The sequence below is a fragment of the Diadema setosum genome, chromosome 1 (genome assembly GCF_964275005.1).
Source record: "Diadema setosum chromosome 1, eeDiaSeto1, whole genome shotgun sequence".
NCBI classification, from domain to species: Eukaryota; Metazoa; Echinodermata; class Echinoidea; order Diadematoida; family Diadematidae; genus Diadema; species Diadema setosum.
The window spans coordinates 4,238,658-4,254,627 of record NC_092685.1 but is presented as its reverse complement, the minus strand read 5'-3'; the positions used below and the strand labels follow the sequence as shown (position 1 = coordinate 4,254,627).

Sequence of the window (15,970 nt, the reverse complement as noted above, 5' to 3'; positions counted from 1 at the left end):
GTAAGTGATTTGTTTGGGTCAGGACCACTATGTTGAGTATTTATGATTTGTATAAGAAAAATAGATACAGATTTAATATGGTAATGACAAAGCAGTTACCTCATGCATAACACAATATTGGAAAAAGTATAAGAAATGCCTTCATCAAAAATTCATTCCGACAACATTTAAGCACACTACATGTAGAACTTGCCATTTGATATTTTATTGGCGAAAAATTACAAGTGGTATCTAGACACAAAAACCAACGGACACTGTCCAACGTCGTGTATAGATTTGTACAAAATTGCCTACCACAAAGATGCCAGCTACTGCGTCTAATAATGTTTCAATGTTTTGAACACCAATGTATAGGCCCTATAATCATATCATTATGGTACGTTGCAGAACTGGTAAACGCATTGAATAAAACTACAACCTGCACTCTTTTTCTTAACCAGACTTATTGATGAGTGATGGGAACAATAAGCGGTATGGTATCAAGCTGGCAGAATCTATATAGGTCGTGCTTTTATTACTGTATATCCTGCTGAATGTCACAGGTTTTAAGTTTAATATATTTCTGGTGAAAGGCCACAACAATGTTAATACACATGTGCGTTCTCTAAAGTATATTCCTCCGAAGAATGAGTTACATCGAACATGTCCATTCAATGAAAACACGTTCTCCAAGGATAGGGGCTGGTCATTATCATTTGTATGTACCTATCTATATATTCCTTTCTTTCTCTCGAAGCAAGTCACTTCGAAGCAGTAACGTCATTTTATTTGCTATACGAGAGCAGTAACTGTTGGTTGAAGCCCTTGTGTCTGTGTAATATGTCGCTGTAAATTACTTAGCATAATCATATTTGTGCCAAAAAGAATTGTATTCTTGGCGTTTACATGATAGGATGCTTTATGCGTATCGTGTGACGATGGTACAGAAACAAACAAATCACAGATTGTGCTTGTGTGTTAGGTAAGATTTGTCTTGTAAATCAAATTACAGAAAGTCTTTAAAGCACGTTTCAGTGACCGTTCGTTAGTAATCTCATCAAATGTCTTAAGTCTTAGCTGGTACATGTACTATGATTGTTGTCCGCACGTGAACTGCCAACCAGAATATCGACGTCAGGACGTTGACAAATTTGTGATCTTATTCAAATGGGACCTTGATATCAACTCCATCCATTTCCTTCCGGAAGTACTCGTCAAAAAGCTCGTTCTGCGCCACGGTAAAATAGTTCTTCCATTGTCCCGTCTTTCCTGTGTGGAACGAAGTTGAAAAGTGACTATAGTACACAATCATTTACAGCCCTTTATTGTGTTATCTCCTCCAAGTGTGATATCGAAGAGCACTCATACTATCCAACATAAAACTTATAAAGATAACGTCCTATTTAGCTAATAAGTGAAAGTCATACGTTCGCACTTTTTACATCAAGTGACACCCATGCAAACATACCCTCTGGTTACATCGTGAAATAACATTGACATGCATGCATGCGAACCTTTTTGTTTCAGTTGAAACAAGAGAGACTCTGAACGTCGTAGATTACCTTTAGAGATGAATTTGAGTCTAGCTAACTCAGCCCCTGGTTCCTTTAGTTGTTTAGCTCTCTTCTCGTAGGTCTTTCGCATTCCTGACAAGGAGCTGTTCTCGATAACTCGTTGTAACACTTCTTCTGACAGTGGACGTCCTATGTGTTCTGCTACCATACGGGTGTGTTTCACAGGATCCTTAGAACAAACAAACAAACAAACAATAAGATATTGCATCATATCGGTCGTGATCTATTTTGTTTTTGAAAAACGTGGAAATACTGACGGCTAGTATTTCTAGGAATGAAAGGAGTGAAATGAAATGAATGAAATGGAATATTATAGCGTCAATTAGTTGAGGTTTTACGAGATCAATAATCCCATAAAAGTCCTTTTTTTTCATATTCACGTATAAGTTCTATACGAGACCAATAATTTCTTAAAAGTTCTTTATCGATATTCACGTTGATGTTCTTCAATAGAATGTAAGATCTAGGCCTATAAGATAAACGAATAAAATCTAGAGGTTGTAAGCAGCCTGCTCTCAAACTCTGTGGAGGCGGAAACCGTAATCAATAAGCAGGTTGCTTGGACTAGAATCATGGTCTCTGGGCGATGTGTGGCATTTTGTTATTCTCTCTTATCTTAACTGACGAAACAAAATATAAAAAGATAGACAACTTGAATCTTGCGTATTTGCAATAGCATTTACCCGAGGGAAAAAAAAAAAACACAGAAAAGGAACGTAACAATCAAGACAAAGACGAATGTAAGGGACGTTTATGGAAGGGGATACTTGAATAGGGAGAAGTTAAAAGAGAAAAGAAGGGGTAGTAACCATGGTAACAGAGTTTAGTAATCAGTATTATAGTTTGGAGCGATACCAAAGCCATGTACAAAGAGCACTGACTCAATCTAAGAACTTGTATTCTAAGCCTGAAAAGTGAAGAATATACTTTGGGTAAATAGTTATGGTTTGTGATATGAGAACGAATTAACTAGCAATTCGGTTAGTAATTTGAGTTCTACATTGCTAGGAATAAAAAAAGAAAGTCTGTTGTTGTTTTTAAGATGATTTTAAATCATTTGGGAGAATTAAGAATTGCATCTAAGATCGCCAGACAATCATAAGTTCTATAATGCATCAGGTTTAAAGGGAATAGCTAGTAACTGATCAGTGGGAATCAGTGGGAATGCTGGGGGATGATTGTTCCAATTCTTGTGGGATTCATTTAAGAGTGCATTATATATCTTGTTGTGTGAAAATTATTTGCTTCAGAATGGTCTCATATTCAAGTAATGTGCAGTTTAATGGTTCCAGACTAGCATGCCTGTATACAGTGACGGGGCATTAAACTGCACATTAAGATACACAATAACACAAACTACACAATAAAGATTTATGTGCTATGACAAGTTTGGGGTTTTCTCAATGAGATTAAATTTGTTTCTCATTGGGGGGAAAGGCAGACGGATTTCGATTTAAAAAAGAATGAATCGAATGCCATTTATAGACTTGGCATATGAGTTTGTATGGATAACAATAATGAACTAATTAATGACTTTTGTTCGCAAGCGAGCCTGTCGACTCGTAGTCCCGTATGCACCATTGTATAAAAAACAACAACAACAACAAAAAACAAACAGGATCGTATCAAAGGCACCAATGCTTGAAATTTGTTTCCTTCTTTTTTTTTTAAATTTGTGGTACCAAGTCCCTTTGTTGAAGAATTTACCAACTTTGCGTCTTCTCAATAAGAGTGGTGAATTATCAAAGTAAGTGGAAGACAGTTACTCCCAGTGACGTAGAACAGGCATGTTTTACTCAGAACAGAAACACTTCTGGGAATTTCTGAGCGGGCACGCAAACTTAATGAGGGATCAAGCCCTTATTTACGCCTATATCTATAGTTTTGTTCCGGTGAATAAAGGGATTTACAAAACAGTTGTCTTCCCAACTACAACGTTCCTCGTTAGTGTATAGGGGATATATAGGTAATCGATTATCTATCCGGGAAGGGGAAGGTATTTAGTCAATAAGTGAACAAATGTAAACACCCATACAGTATGTATGGAGGATATAATTGGTACACTTTTAAATTCTGGAAATTTCGCGCACAATAGGGGCCATTAAAATACCCTTTATCGGAATAAAACACATATTATGCCCTCTTTGAAGGATTCAGTAATTTTGTATCCTCCCAGTATGATATACCCTGTCAGGGCACTGGATATATGAGAACAAAAAAGTCTCAAAAATGAGAAACAAAAATAGAAGAAATATCAAATGAAGACGACAAAATACGACTTTATTCAATATGAGCAAAATACATAGAGTGCACTTTTTATAAAAATGCGGACAATTTTTGAATGCTTGAATTGCTCCTCCCCCATCCCCCCCCCCCCCGTTCCAGCACATTACATTGCTCACTTACTATCAACGGACAGAATGATACTCACATACCCGCAGAATGTCTTCGTAGAACACGATGAGGAGGTTATCGTAGTGTTGACGAATTTCCCAGAATTCTTTGACATGGTCTGCCCAAGGTCCGTACTCAATGGCTGGTGGTAATATAAAGTGAAAGTGGACATTGATTCGATAGATGAAGCAAGCTTGCATTGTTAGGATTAAGATATGTAAGGCATCGTAGGCCTCTATTTTGTTTAGATAAGAGATGGTATGTCTCTGATATTACATGTTACTCTGTTCTTTCATCAACTCTTGTTCACATTGGCATCTGCACTTTTCTCGTGATCTTTACCAACATATTTGTTGCGGATATGTAGTTATAATCATCACACGTGCAAACAAACAAACAAACAAGAACAAAACAAAAAAACACACAATATTTTCTTAATTATTCTACCAGGTGTCTTGGTACATCATTATAAAAGTCTTGGTTATATTTTGTCCAGGGTAACTTTTTCAATGCTACCATGCAGAGGGGCCTACGATCATTATTACCCTACGCATAGGCATTAGAAGGTACCCCATTTTTACACGTGAGTCTATATAAGGAATATCTTCAAAACAGCTTGTCCAAATAACTCAGGCCCTTCGTCTGGATGTCAAGATTCTTGTCCATTATCATGCTATACACTATTAAAGGGATTGTATAGTTTTGGTCAGGTTTATAACATTTTTGGAGAGATAATGAAAAACCTCTTATGAAATATGAAAGAGCATGAAATTTCAAGAAGGATTCAACGTTTATTTGATGGAAATTGGTCTTGAAATGGCTAAGACATCAACAAAAAAAAGCGATCCCAATAGAATTGACAGTCCGCGACTTTACGTAGGATCTCTTTGTTTTACCTTCTTTTTAGATACCTCAGTCATTTCAAAATAAATTTTCATCAAATAAACTTTTGATTCCCCTTAGACTTATTGTATGCTCTTTAACATTTCATTGAGTAGTTTTTAAATATCTCGCAAAACGTTTCAAGCTGAATCCTCACCTCAACCAGATCTGTACAGTCCCTTTAAATCTTATCATGTTCTCATAACATTCATTATGAACATAAGCAAGAATGCTTAAAAAACACCCCCCCCAAAAAAAAACCAACAACAACAAACAAACAAACTAAAACATGTGAAAGAAACTCACTGGTATTTGGTTGTTTTGCTTAATATCTGATTTTTTTAGAGTCATTTTCTGTGATCAGAAATAGAAATTGTTCAAGGGGAAATCCAGTCCAAAAATAAGCTAGTCTGATAAAAAAGAGTAAAATCTTATGAGTTCAACGGTAAAAGTATGGCTTAAATTGGAGGACAAATAAGGAAGTTATGACATTTTGACGTTTTGCTAATTTCTGCAAAACAGTTCTTGTACAGTGGATATGAATATGCAAATGAGTGAGCTTATCATATCATAACCTCACAACTTTCCACTGATCATGCACATAGAAAAAATGACGAAAATTCAATGTTTCTGTCATTGAAGTCTGAAATATGATGTTATTCCTAGTTTAATAATTTCAGAATAGTGATCAGTTAGAAATACCAGGATTTGAGCCTCGGGCATAATTGCATTTTAATGAAAATCTGGAAATTTCAAAATTTTATGTACAAATTATATGGCAAGTTGTGAGGATATGACCCGATCTCGATCAAAATTATACAGTTGAACTCGTACTATTTTTCTCTTTCTATCATACTAATTTGGACTGCATTTCCCCTTTAAGACTGACTTCCATCCATAGCTTGCTGGACGACAGATTCCCAGGTGAGGGGAACGTCATCTTTAAGAAACTTGTACCACGAGACGGCAGTGTCCTTCGGGTTGCGACCAACGTATATCACCTTGATAGAAGAAAATGTGGTTAGGATTTCACTTGCAACAGTGGTTCGTATATAATTACAATGGAACATGGTGTGACAGATTATATAAGCGATTATTCTAAGGAAGCAATAGCTAGATGAGTAGCGAGTTTCGAGCAATATAACATGTTCTTGTACTGATATGATTATGATTGTTGCCAAAACCATTTACGAGCTATGACATCCGAGTAAACAGGGATGTTTGTCGAGCATACACGTTACATGAGATATTGAACTGTGAACTCATGTAGTACAAACACACTGATTTATACGCCAATCCGTTTATTGTAGCCGGTGTCTGCTGGATAATTAGGAAAGACTTTGAACTAAGCATATTTTATGTCCTAATAATTCTTGTTAAATCCAGCGTTTCTTGTTGACCATGAATTTGCGACAAAATAGTTTTGTATCTGATTTTCACAGTGTGATAGTCCGAAATGGTTATCATTATTACTATCATCATAGTCCATTACAAATAGCACTTACAGGTGTGAAATATCGTGAGACACTATGACTATGACAAACCTTAGCTTTCTTCAGCAAGTCTTGGGGCATGTATTTCAGTCTGAGGTGGGTTTGGATGACTCTCGGTGAGTGCGCTTTCTTTATCTTCTCCATGAATGGCGCCATGTCTGGAGGATTCTGTTCTTCCTCCTCCTTAGTAACCGGTAGTTTCTGGTCCAGATCGATCATTTCAATAAGAGTAGAGCTGGAAGATCGGTCAATTTTCTCTGGGTAACCGTCCGAGAGGATGAGACCAACAATTTCCAACATCCAGTGGGTTCCTGGCAATTGAATATTAAGGTATTTGGTCTTTGGATTAGCTGCACCTTCTCACGTATAATAAAGGAATTTCGTAAAATTGTATACAAAGTTATATCTGTGTTTCCTTGTGTGTGTGTTTGTGTGTGTTTACTTTCATACATGCTTCTTATTGTTTTCCTTGTAAAACTTTTCTCGTCGGGTGACATGACATTTGCTCCTGATGCGACAATTGCTCCGGTCTTATTATCTCCAAGGATTTAGGATTAAGGTCCGGGTTGTGATAGGGTTTTCAGGTTTAGTTCGATATGAGGAGAACAATTAGGGTTATGTTTGTGGGTAAAATATTGGATTAGCATGCAGATATTGCAAGGGAGCAATATTGTCGCAGGATAAAAACGCCATGGATCCTTTCCCTTCGGAAAAGAAGCCCTTAAGTAACGGTTATAGAAAGATTAGAAGGACAAATCGATGTCGAACATTAAATGGAACAAAGGTGATACTCTACTAACTCCTGGCGAAAAAAAAAAGAGACTTAGAGGCATTGTAGACTTGTCAATAATGGGCAGTATTAAGATTTCACAAGAGGAGGAAATTTTCTACAGACCACCTTTTTTCATCCGTTTAGATGGCATTGGTCACCTAAATTCAAACGTCAAGAACTTTATTGTCCCACCTGCTTTGGGATAGGTTACGACCCACACATCGTCTGGGCGTACTTCAAACGTCTGCAAAGCTTCGATGCTGGAGTCCAACACAATATTCGGGTACCAGATCCCTTTGTATTCGTGGTGACCCATGACGTACGCTAGGTTCGAAGCCTCGGTCATTTTCACCGAGTTGTAGGGCCTACGTGTCGATTCTGAAATCACGTACGTGGATAGAGAACAAAGGAGCTCTGCTTACAGTATATCAAGTATGTAGGTTCATGGCAATCTCCTGCGGTCATCTAGAGTATGTTTACTGTAAGCATGTACCTTTGCAAAAGTGCTTTATCTGTAAAATGCTCGTTTATCTTAACAACATCTACTATAGGTAGGGCCTAATTTATATGATCAAAGGCTTCGTTATCTCATGAATGTTTGCATACTATAATTTTAACGACTATGTTGTTCAATACTGCTACAAAACTTGCTTATAATCTTTTTTTAAATTGATAATGGAAAGGAAGAAACAAACTTTCGTAGTAGTCACCATCGACATGAGACTCAATGTACATAGTTATTGCTTTTTGTGACAAACGAAAATATGAGGGGGGGGGGACAATATGCCCCCTTTGGTCTTTATAGAGTTAACCCCATTTCAGTTTCGACACAATAATCGATTAGGCCTCAATTTGGTAATACAGCATTGAACAACATCCAAGTTAAAGAGGGAATACACATGGCTGGTCAGTGGATGGGATCGAAGTTTCTGGATAGGAGGTGATTTTGATGTTCGACATGCACTGCATAGTGCAGTTAAAATGAAACATGTTTCAAAATGCTCCGTCATTATTCTTCCGTGTACATTTATATTTATATTCGACGCTCGCCTCGTTGCCTCAAAATTTGATATATTGTACTGGTGTTTTACGTAGGAAGCAAATATCTTCCGGAAGAAATCATGTTCCGAAGGTTAGTCTGGTCATACTTCTTTCTCAGCATCGAGCGTGAGTGTTCGGATATTAATTCACGGTCACGAAGGATCAAAAGATGACTCTATCTCACATAATTTTGTGTTGGCAAGCGAAAAAGTTAGATGGGAGTTAAACCCATCGAATTGGTTAAACCTGATAGGCAGTTTGCGAAAATGGTAATACATATACTTCTCATTTTCGTATACATGCACAACTATTAAGAGGGAAATCACTGAGCAGCTATAATCGCTTCATGTGTGTAGATTTGAGAGACGAAGTATACACGGATACTACAAAGGTAGTAAAGAAATATAATATGTAAAGTCTTCCATTAACAATCAGGTTAGACCTAAAAAGAGCCGCATCATTGTTCATACAAGGACCTGTGTATACTTGGACTTTGATCATTATTGCTAAGACTGCATACGCGACAAGTAGGCCTACGTGAGCATACACTTTTGTTGCATTAGAAAATATTACTGACCAACATTTCCTTGAAAGAGCAATAAATTCTACAAAGGCCATTTAAGTCATCTCGACGAAATTCATATTTTCTATAATTGTAATAAAATCTGACCTAAGTCATAGTGCGTACAGTTAATTCATTGTTCGAATCGATAGCAATGTCTGACGAGATACATTGGAAACATTTTTATGACCTTGAGGGGTGGACCTTGATTAATGGCAAGTACAGATTTGATAACCCGGATTGTGGCTGCCCCAGCTACAACTAGTTGCTGGGGAGTTTCAGTTCACTGTGATATGCCCTGTATCGTTATTCGCAAGATGCAACAGATGACACTGGAAACATAGGTTACAGCTAAATCCGGTTTAATTCTTGAATCCAAACTTGTCATCGATCTTGAGATAACAATCTGTAACAATAAAAACAATATACACACTCAATGCATACTTGTTTACACTCATATAACAAGGTAATAAAACAGTAATATCAAAATCTGCACGTACATGTATATCATGGTGTAAATGTCAACTTTATCACTGTGAATACACACTCGTGATATCTCAGAATTAACTTTATATTTCCATGAATAATAACCAAAATACAATATCAGGTAATTTATATTTGTGTCATAACTTTCGTGCTTTGTCATAGACAGCATTATGACAACTTATTTCACTTCACTCTACGTAGAGAACATTATAATAACATATGAATATATGCTATCAAATATCATTAAAATGCACCTAATCAAAAATAGTTATAACTCTTGACTATAATCCAATTTACTGAAATATTTTTATATAATCTTGCAGACTGTTTTGAGTTCACATTGGGATTTGAATACACACTAACTCTGGTGTGTATATATACATATATATATATATATATATATATATATATATTCCTCTCACTTATTTAACTAACTTCCTTTATCTGTATCTGTTTGTCAGATAATGTGTTTAATTATACCAACTGACATTGCTACATCACATAAAAATGTAGACAGTTACACTTTTCCTCTCATTATGTGTGTCTTGCTGAAATACCAATAATCTGACTATACGGAGTGCATGTAACTATAATTACTCTCTCACCTACTATTATATGTTACTAATATATCACAAGCATGAAAAAGACTGAGGATATGAAATATCGTCTATTTATCCCAGAGTTGTTCTACTCTAAAATCTGTGATTATAAATGTTACTAGGTCATGTGCATGATAATCACTGACATCTATACTAATTACTTATAAAAGTTTGAACACTACAATTCACACAGCAATAGCATTCACCTGATCTCCACACACTACTCATATGCATGCACTACTCACACACAAACAAAGACAAGCACTCATGGGAGCATACATCCACCTGAACCACAACTCCTTTGTCTACTAAAGTCAGTATCTTACATAGTTAGCATCATCTAACTAACTTTCTTACAACATAGAAAGCACATATGGAATATATACAATGACTATACACAATACATAGTGAGGAATTGTTTCTTACCGCATTCGGGCCTTACTGGCATCACAGCATTTGCCTTCTTTTTCTGGACACAACTGCACTTCACAGAGTCCTTGGCTATACTGAACTTTCTATACACTGTTACACAGGGGGGGGGGGGTACTTCCAAACACTGACCACCTCTTAAACTTGGGATGAAACAAAGGGGTCTTTATATAATGTTTACCTTAACTCCGGAAGGAGAGGGGGCTTATCTTGACATTGGGGTTCTTGTATAGCCTAGTCAATTCAGACCTGTTTCACACACAGTTAGTCTTGACTTGTTACATAACAAAGTCCTTGGACTTATATCTCACTACACATAGCTGTAGTGACATGGCTCCTTTAAATGGTAATACCATTTACTACAAATTCATGTTAATATACATATTTCAAAAATATCATGCCGACCAATTTTGGATCTTTCAAACCTATGTAAAGAAACAACACACTCTGCTAGCACATAAAACAAAGGCTTAATCAAGTAGAGTATGAATGCTGCTAGCATCCAAAATACAAAACCATCATTTTGTAATGTATTCAACTATTGATGCAAAGTGCATCTCGCTTATGCATTATTTTCATTGACAGTATTGAAATACAATTTGGTTTAGGTATCCAGAGCCTCAAACATTAATCAATTATGTGAAAATAGTCTGGCTCCTTGTATGGGAATCCCTTGGTCTTCTGTGTGACTTACTTATCTTCAGCAGGAAGAAGCAAAACTAATTTACTGACCGGTCTGTCAAGTTCAGTTGGTTGGCGTTGTCGCTTTCCTTCATTGTCCAATGACCTGTCAGCCATCAAGATCTTTACCTTACGTACACACCCATTCTTGCTAGGATAGGCGTTGATGACGCGTGCGAGGGGCCACCAGCAGCGAGCTTCGTTGCCTTCCTTCGCGATCACGATGTCGCCAACAGCCAGGTTTCTCTCGGCACGGACCCACTTCTGTCGAGACTTCAACTCCTGCAGGTACTTCTTCTTCCACCTAGCCCAGAACTCATTGGCTGCATACTGGAATCTTCGCCACCATTTGCGAGCATAGCTGTCCTCGCGCTGGAACACACCAGGAGGGGGAAGAGCGATCCTAGCCTTCATCGTCAGGATGTGGTTCGGGGTTAGAGGTTCTGGTGCGCCATGGTCGCTCAGGTTACCAGTCGTCAGAGGCCTTGAGTTGACGATTGCCTCTGCCTCGGTCATGAATGTCTGACTTCCCAGTGACTTCAGAAGAGGTTCTAGGACACGACGAACAGTCCTTATTTGCCTTTCCCAAACGCCACCCATGTGAAAAGCATGAGGTACATTGATTACAAATGGGACCCAGTCACACCCATTCTGAAGGAGGTACTCCTGCACCTCAGTCTGGTTCATCTCCGCTGGTTTGGGTGACATTTCCTGGGCTTGCTTCCGAAGTGTCGATTTCAGCTGGAAACTGCGAGCAACAGCCTTCTTTGCTCGATGCCAAGAAGAAACGCTCGTCAGCCTACATGTCTCAAAGTGATCTGGAAATGCTCTACATTTCTCTGATGCGGCAGTCGTCATTGTAGCTGCTACCTTGACCTCTGGGTCATTGTTGTTCACCTGGACAGATTCTACTGGTTCCCCATGGAAGACGCCATCTCTCCAAAGGAACTCTGGACCTTTCAGCCAGCGATCATCTGTTGTGAGCTCCTTCGATGACAGTCCACGTGAAGCATCATCTGCTGGGTTGCTTTCAGTTTCCACATGGAATCATGCATCTGGATCTGTCAGACGCCTTATCTGCTTAACTTGGTTAGCCATGGGCTCATGGATGGCTTGCGGATTGAGGATCTCCTTTGCCAAGATGCGGTTGCATACTACATCATCTTTCTGAGACGGTGTTTGGCACACTCTTCCCACGACTCCCCATCCAAGTGATGTCCTCAGGGCATAAGGGTCATCATCACCACCTGCTAACACTTCCCTTGGTCGTATGGCACGAGGACAGTCGTTTCCAATTAGCAAGGAAACTTTAACGTTCTTGTTGTATGGCATCAACTTGTGAGCCACTGACTCCAGGTGCGGCCAGTGCTTGACTACCTCTGACTTTGGTATCTGGGATCTGCTGGCTGGTACTGCATCCCTCGTATACAAAGGTGGCAGGTCGATCACTTGATCTCTGTTGAAGTCCAGGACTTGCACTCCAGACACCCTTGTTGTTTTGACAATAGATGTGCTCTGCATTGTGGTAAGTTGCAGATCAGTTTCAGGACCCTTGACCCCCATTTTGTCGCACAGCTCTCTAGTGATGAATCCAACATTGGATTGGTCATCCAGGATAGCATATTGCAGGAACTCCCTGCCTGGGTCATCGGCGTGTCGCACCCACACAGGCACAATCATTGCATGATCTTTTCCTTCCTGATCTGGGAGGTGACAGACACTGATGCAGTTTGAAGACACCTTCTCCTTTGGCAACTGGTCTGGACGATGGAGTGATGTCAGGTGACTGCCCTTGCATACCTGGCATGTCTTGCGTTGAGGACAGTCCTTGACTCGGTGTCTGTCATCCATTCCGCATCCCATGCACAGCCGTCTTTCAAAGAAGAACTTCTTCCTGTCAGAGTACTCCCTTTTCTTGAAATCTTGGCACTCGTCAAGATAGTGTTCCTTCTTGCAGAAAGGACAAGAGGAATACTCTCCATGTTGGCTCACCTTGGAACCTGATGTCATCATTGTCCTACCAGAAGACTTTGTCTGGCTTTGACCAAAAGTGGCTTGCTTGAACCTGGATTCTCGCTTTAAACTTTCCAATTCTGGTATGTTGGCCTTGCAAGCTGCGTTTCTCACAAAGTCAGCAAACCTTGCAAAGGGTGGGTAGTCACCGTATCCGCGTCCTCTCCACCTTATAATCTCCTCCCGCCACTGCCTTTCAAGGTATGATGGCAGCTTCTCCAGCAACTTAACATTCTCTTGCGGGAAGTCGAGGATATTGAGGGTGGGTATGGTAAGCTTCGCTGCTCCAACCTGGTCAAGGAAATCAGAGAAGTTTGACAATCCAGTTGCATCTCTGTCACCAACTCTTGGCCATGTGTTGAGTTTCTCCAAGAACGCCGAGGAGACAACGCTTGGACTTCCATAGCGCTCTGCTAGTGTGGCACATGCCCTTTCATACGCATCCTCAGTTCCCAAAAGGAGGTATCGCTCAACCGCTCGCTTTGGTGTCCCAGCCACTGACTTGCTGAGGAAGTGCAACTTCATTGAGAGCGGAAGTGGCTTACTGTCAACCAGACTACCAAAAGCATTTCTCCAGAGAGGGTAAAGCAGAGGATCTCCACTGAAGACTGGAAGGTCGATTCCTGGAAGTTGACTTGTCATAGCGACCTGCTGCGCACTGGCATTCTGCATGCCAATCGACTTGGCGACTTCAACCAAGGACTCAGCGACCCTCTGTAGACCACATGGTGTAGATCCTCGATTGACATCAGTAGGTTTCTTTACCATTGTCTCAACACGAGGGATAGGAGTGGCTGCTGGGTCCTTCTTTTCCTCCTGGGAATCGAGAAACCTCTGGATTGATTCACTTTTGCTCTCCTCAGGAAGCTGAATATCTGCATCTCCAGAATGAGAAAGATCATCTTCCTCTTCTAATTGAGCCAATCTCTCCTTGTGTTCCTTGATCAGTTTCAACTTTCTTAGCTTACGCTCTGCTGCCTGCATCTTCTGAGCATACTCATGTTCAGCTTTGATGCGTGCTAATTCCTCCTCCTGATCCATAACCTCCATCTCCGCATTGAAGGCGTCAACCAATTTTTCACTTTTTACTGAGCGTCTTGATCCTGCAGCACTTGCCACCTTGACACTCTTGACACTCGTCTGTTCTGTGACTACTGGAACATTTTCCGCACTAGTAACACTGGTAGCCATTGTCACGATACCTTTCAACACCTGTTCAATCACTTGATCACGGTTATATCTGTCCAATTGCACTTGCAATTGTTATCCCTTGCGATTGTTATTGTGGCTGCCCCAGCTACAACTAGTTGCTGGGGAGTTTCAGTTCACTGTGATATGCCCTGTATCGTTATTCGCAAGATGCAACAGATGACACTGGAAACATAGGTTACAGCTAAATCCGGTTTAATTCTTGAATCCAAACTTGTCATCGATCTTGAGATAACAATCTGTAACAATAAAAACAATATACACACTCAATGCATACTTGTTTACACTCATATAACAAGGTAATAAAACAGTAATATCAAAATCTGCACGTACATGTATATCATGGTGTAAATGTCAACTTTATCACTGTGAATACACACTCGTGATATCTCAGAATTAACTTTATATTTCCATGAATAATAACCAAAATACAATATCAGGTAATTTATATTTGTGTCATAACTTTCGTGCTTTGTCATAGACAGCATTATGACAACTTATTTCACTTCACTCTACGTAGAGAACATTATAATAACATATGAATATATGCTATCAAATATCATTAAAATGCACCTAATCAAAAATAGTTATAACTCTTGACTATAATCCAATTTACTGAAATATTTTTATATAATCTTGCAGACTGTTTTGAGTTCACATTGGGATTTGAATACACACTAACTCTGGTGTGTATATATACATATATATATATATATATATATATATATTCCTCTCACTTATTTAACTAACTTCCTTTATCTGTATCTGTTTGTCAGATAATGTGTTTAATTATACCAACTGACATTGCTACATCACATAAAAATGTAGACAGTTACACTTTTCCTCTCATTATGTGTGTCTTGCTGAAATACCAATAATCTGACTATACGGAGTGCATGTAACTATAATTACTCTCTCACCTACTATTATATGTTACTAATATATCACAAGCATGAAAAAGACTGAGGATATGAAATATCGTCTATTTATCCCAGAGTTGTTCTACTCTAAAATCTGTGATTATAAATGTTACTAGGTCATGTGCATGATAATCACTGACATCTATACTAATTACTTATAAAAGTTTGAACACTACAATTCACACAGCAATAGCATTCACCTGATCTCCACACACTACTCATATGCATGCACTACTCACACACAAACAAAGACAAGCACTCATGGGAGCATACATCCACCTGAACCACAACTCCTTTGTCTACTAAAGTCAGTATCTTACATAGTTAGCATCATCTAACTAACTTTCTTACAACATAGAAAGCACATATGGAATATATACAATGACTATACACAATACATAGTGAGGAATTGTTTCTTACCGCATTCGGGCCTTACTGGCATCACAGCATTTGCCTTCTTTTTCTGGACACAACTGCACTTCACAGAGTCCTTGGCTATACTGAACTTTCTATACACTGTTACACAGGGGGGGTACTTCCAAACACTGACCACCTCTTAAACTTGGGATGAAACAAAGGGGTCTTTATATAATGTTTACCTTAACTCCGGAAGGAGAGGGGGCTTATCTTGACATTGGGGTTCTTGTATAGCCTAGTCAATTCAGACCTGTTTCACACACAGTTAGTCTTGACTTGTTACATAACAAAGTCCTTGGACTTATATCTCACTACACATAGCTGTAGTGACACGGATAAAAAGTGCTCCTGAAATAGGGACGCTACACATCCACACTATCCATAAATAGAAAAATAACAACACAAAATGTATCTCAAGACGTTCGGTTTAGTTTACATAAAGTCCTTAAAAAAGTGTTGTATTTCAGAATATTCACACAACAGTTTCATCAAAGTAAATTAGTATTTTTATCATAAATT

General features: G+C 38.8%; 2 protein-coding genes across 2 annotated transcripts; both read right to left on the bottom strand.

Moving 5' to 3' along the window:
• Positions 1-1,138: 1,138 nt before the first annotated feature.
• LOC140246750 (sulfotransferase 1A1-like) lies at positions 1,139-7,559 on the bottom strand. Its single transcript, XM_072326090.1, is given in 8 exon segments — positions 1,139-1,248; positions 1,542-1,722; positions 3,989-4,089; positions 5,719-5,830; positions 6,374-6,633; positions 7,287-7,461; positions 7,463-7,486; positions 7,488-7,559. Coding segments are annotated over 8 exon segments (1,035 nt in total).
• Positions 7,560-10,901: 3,342 nt separating this feature from the next.
• On the bottom strand, positions 10,902-14,096 carry LOC140232861 (uncharacterized). Its single transcript, XM_072312976.1, has 2 exons — positions 12,010-14,096; positions 10,902-11,919 (listed from the first exon to the last, which is right to left on the bottom strand). Exons 1-2 carry the CDS (start codon positions 14,094-14,096, stop codon positions 10,902-10,904), a joined length of 3,105 nt encoding a protein of 1,034 aa, XP_072169077.1.
• Between the last annotated feature and the right edge of the window lie 1,874 nt (positions 14,097-15,970).

Bases quoted from the DNA above. Each gene is read 5' to 3' on its own strand.
- LOC140232861 (XM_072312976.1), bottom strand. From the start codon at position 14,096: ATGGCTACCAGTGTTACTAGTGCGGAAAATGTTCCAGTAGTCACAGAA. The intron at 11,920-12,009 runs GCAAGCCATCCA...GGAAACTGAAAG, and splicing joins GCAAAGGAGATCCTCAATCC to CAACCCAGCAGATGATGCTT.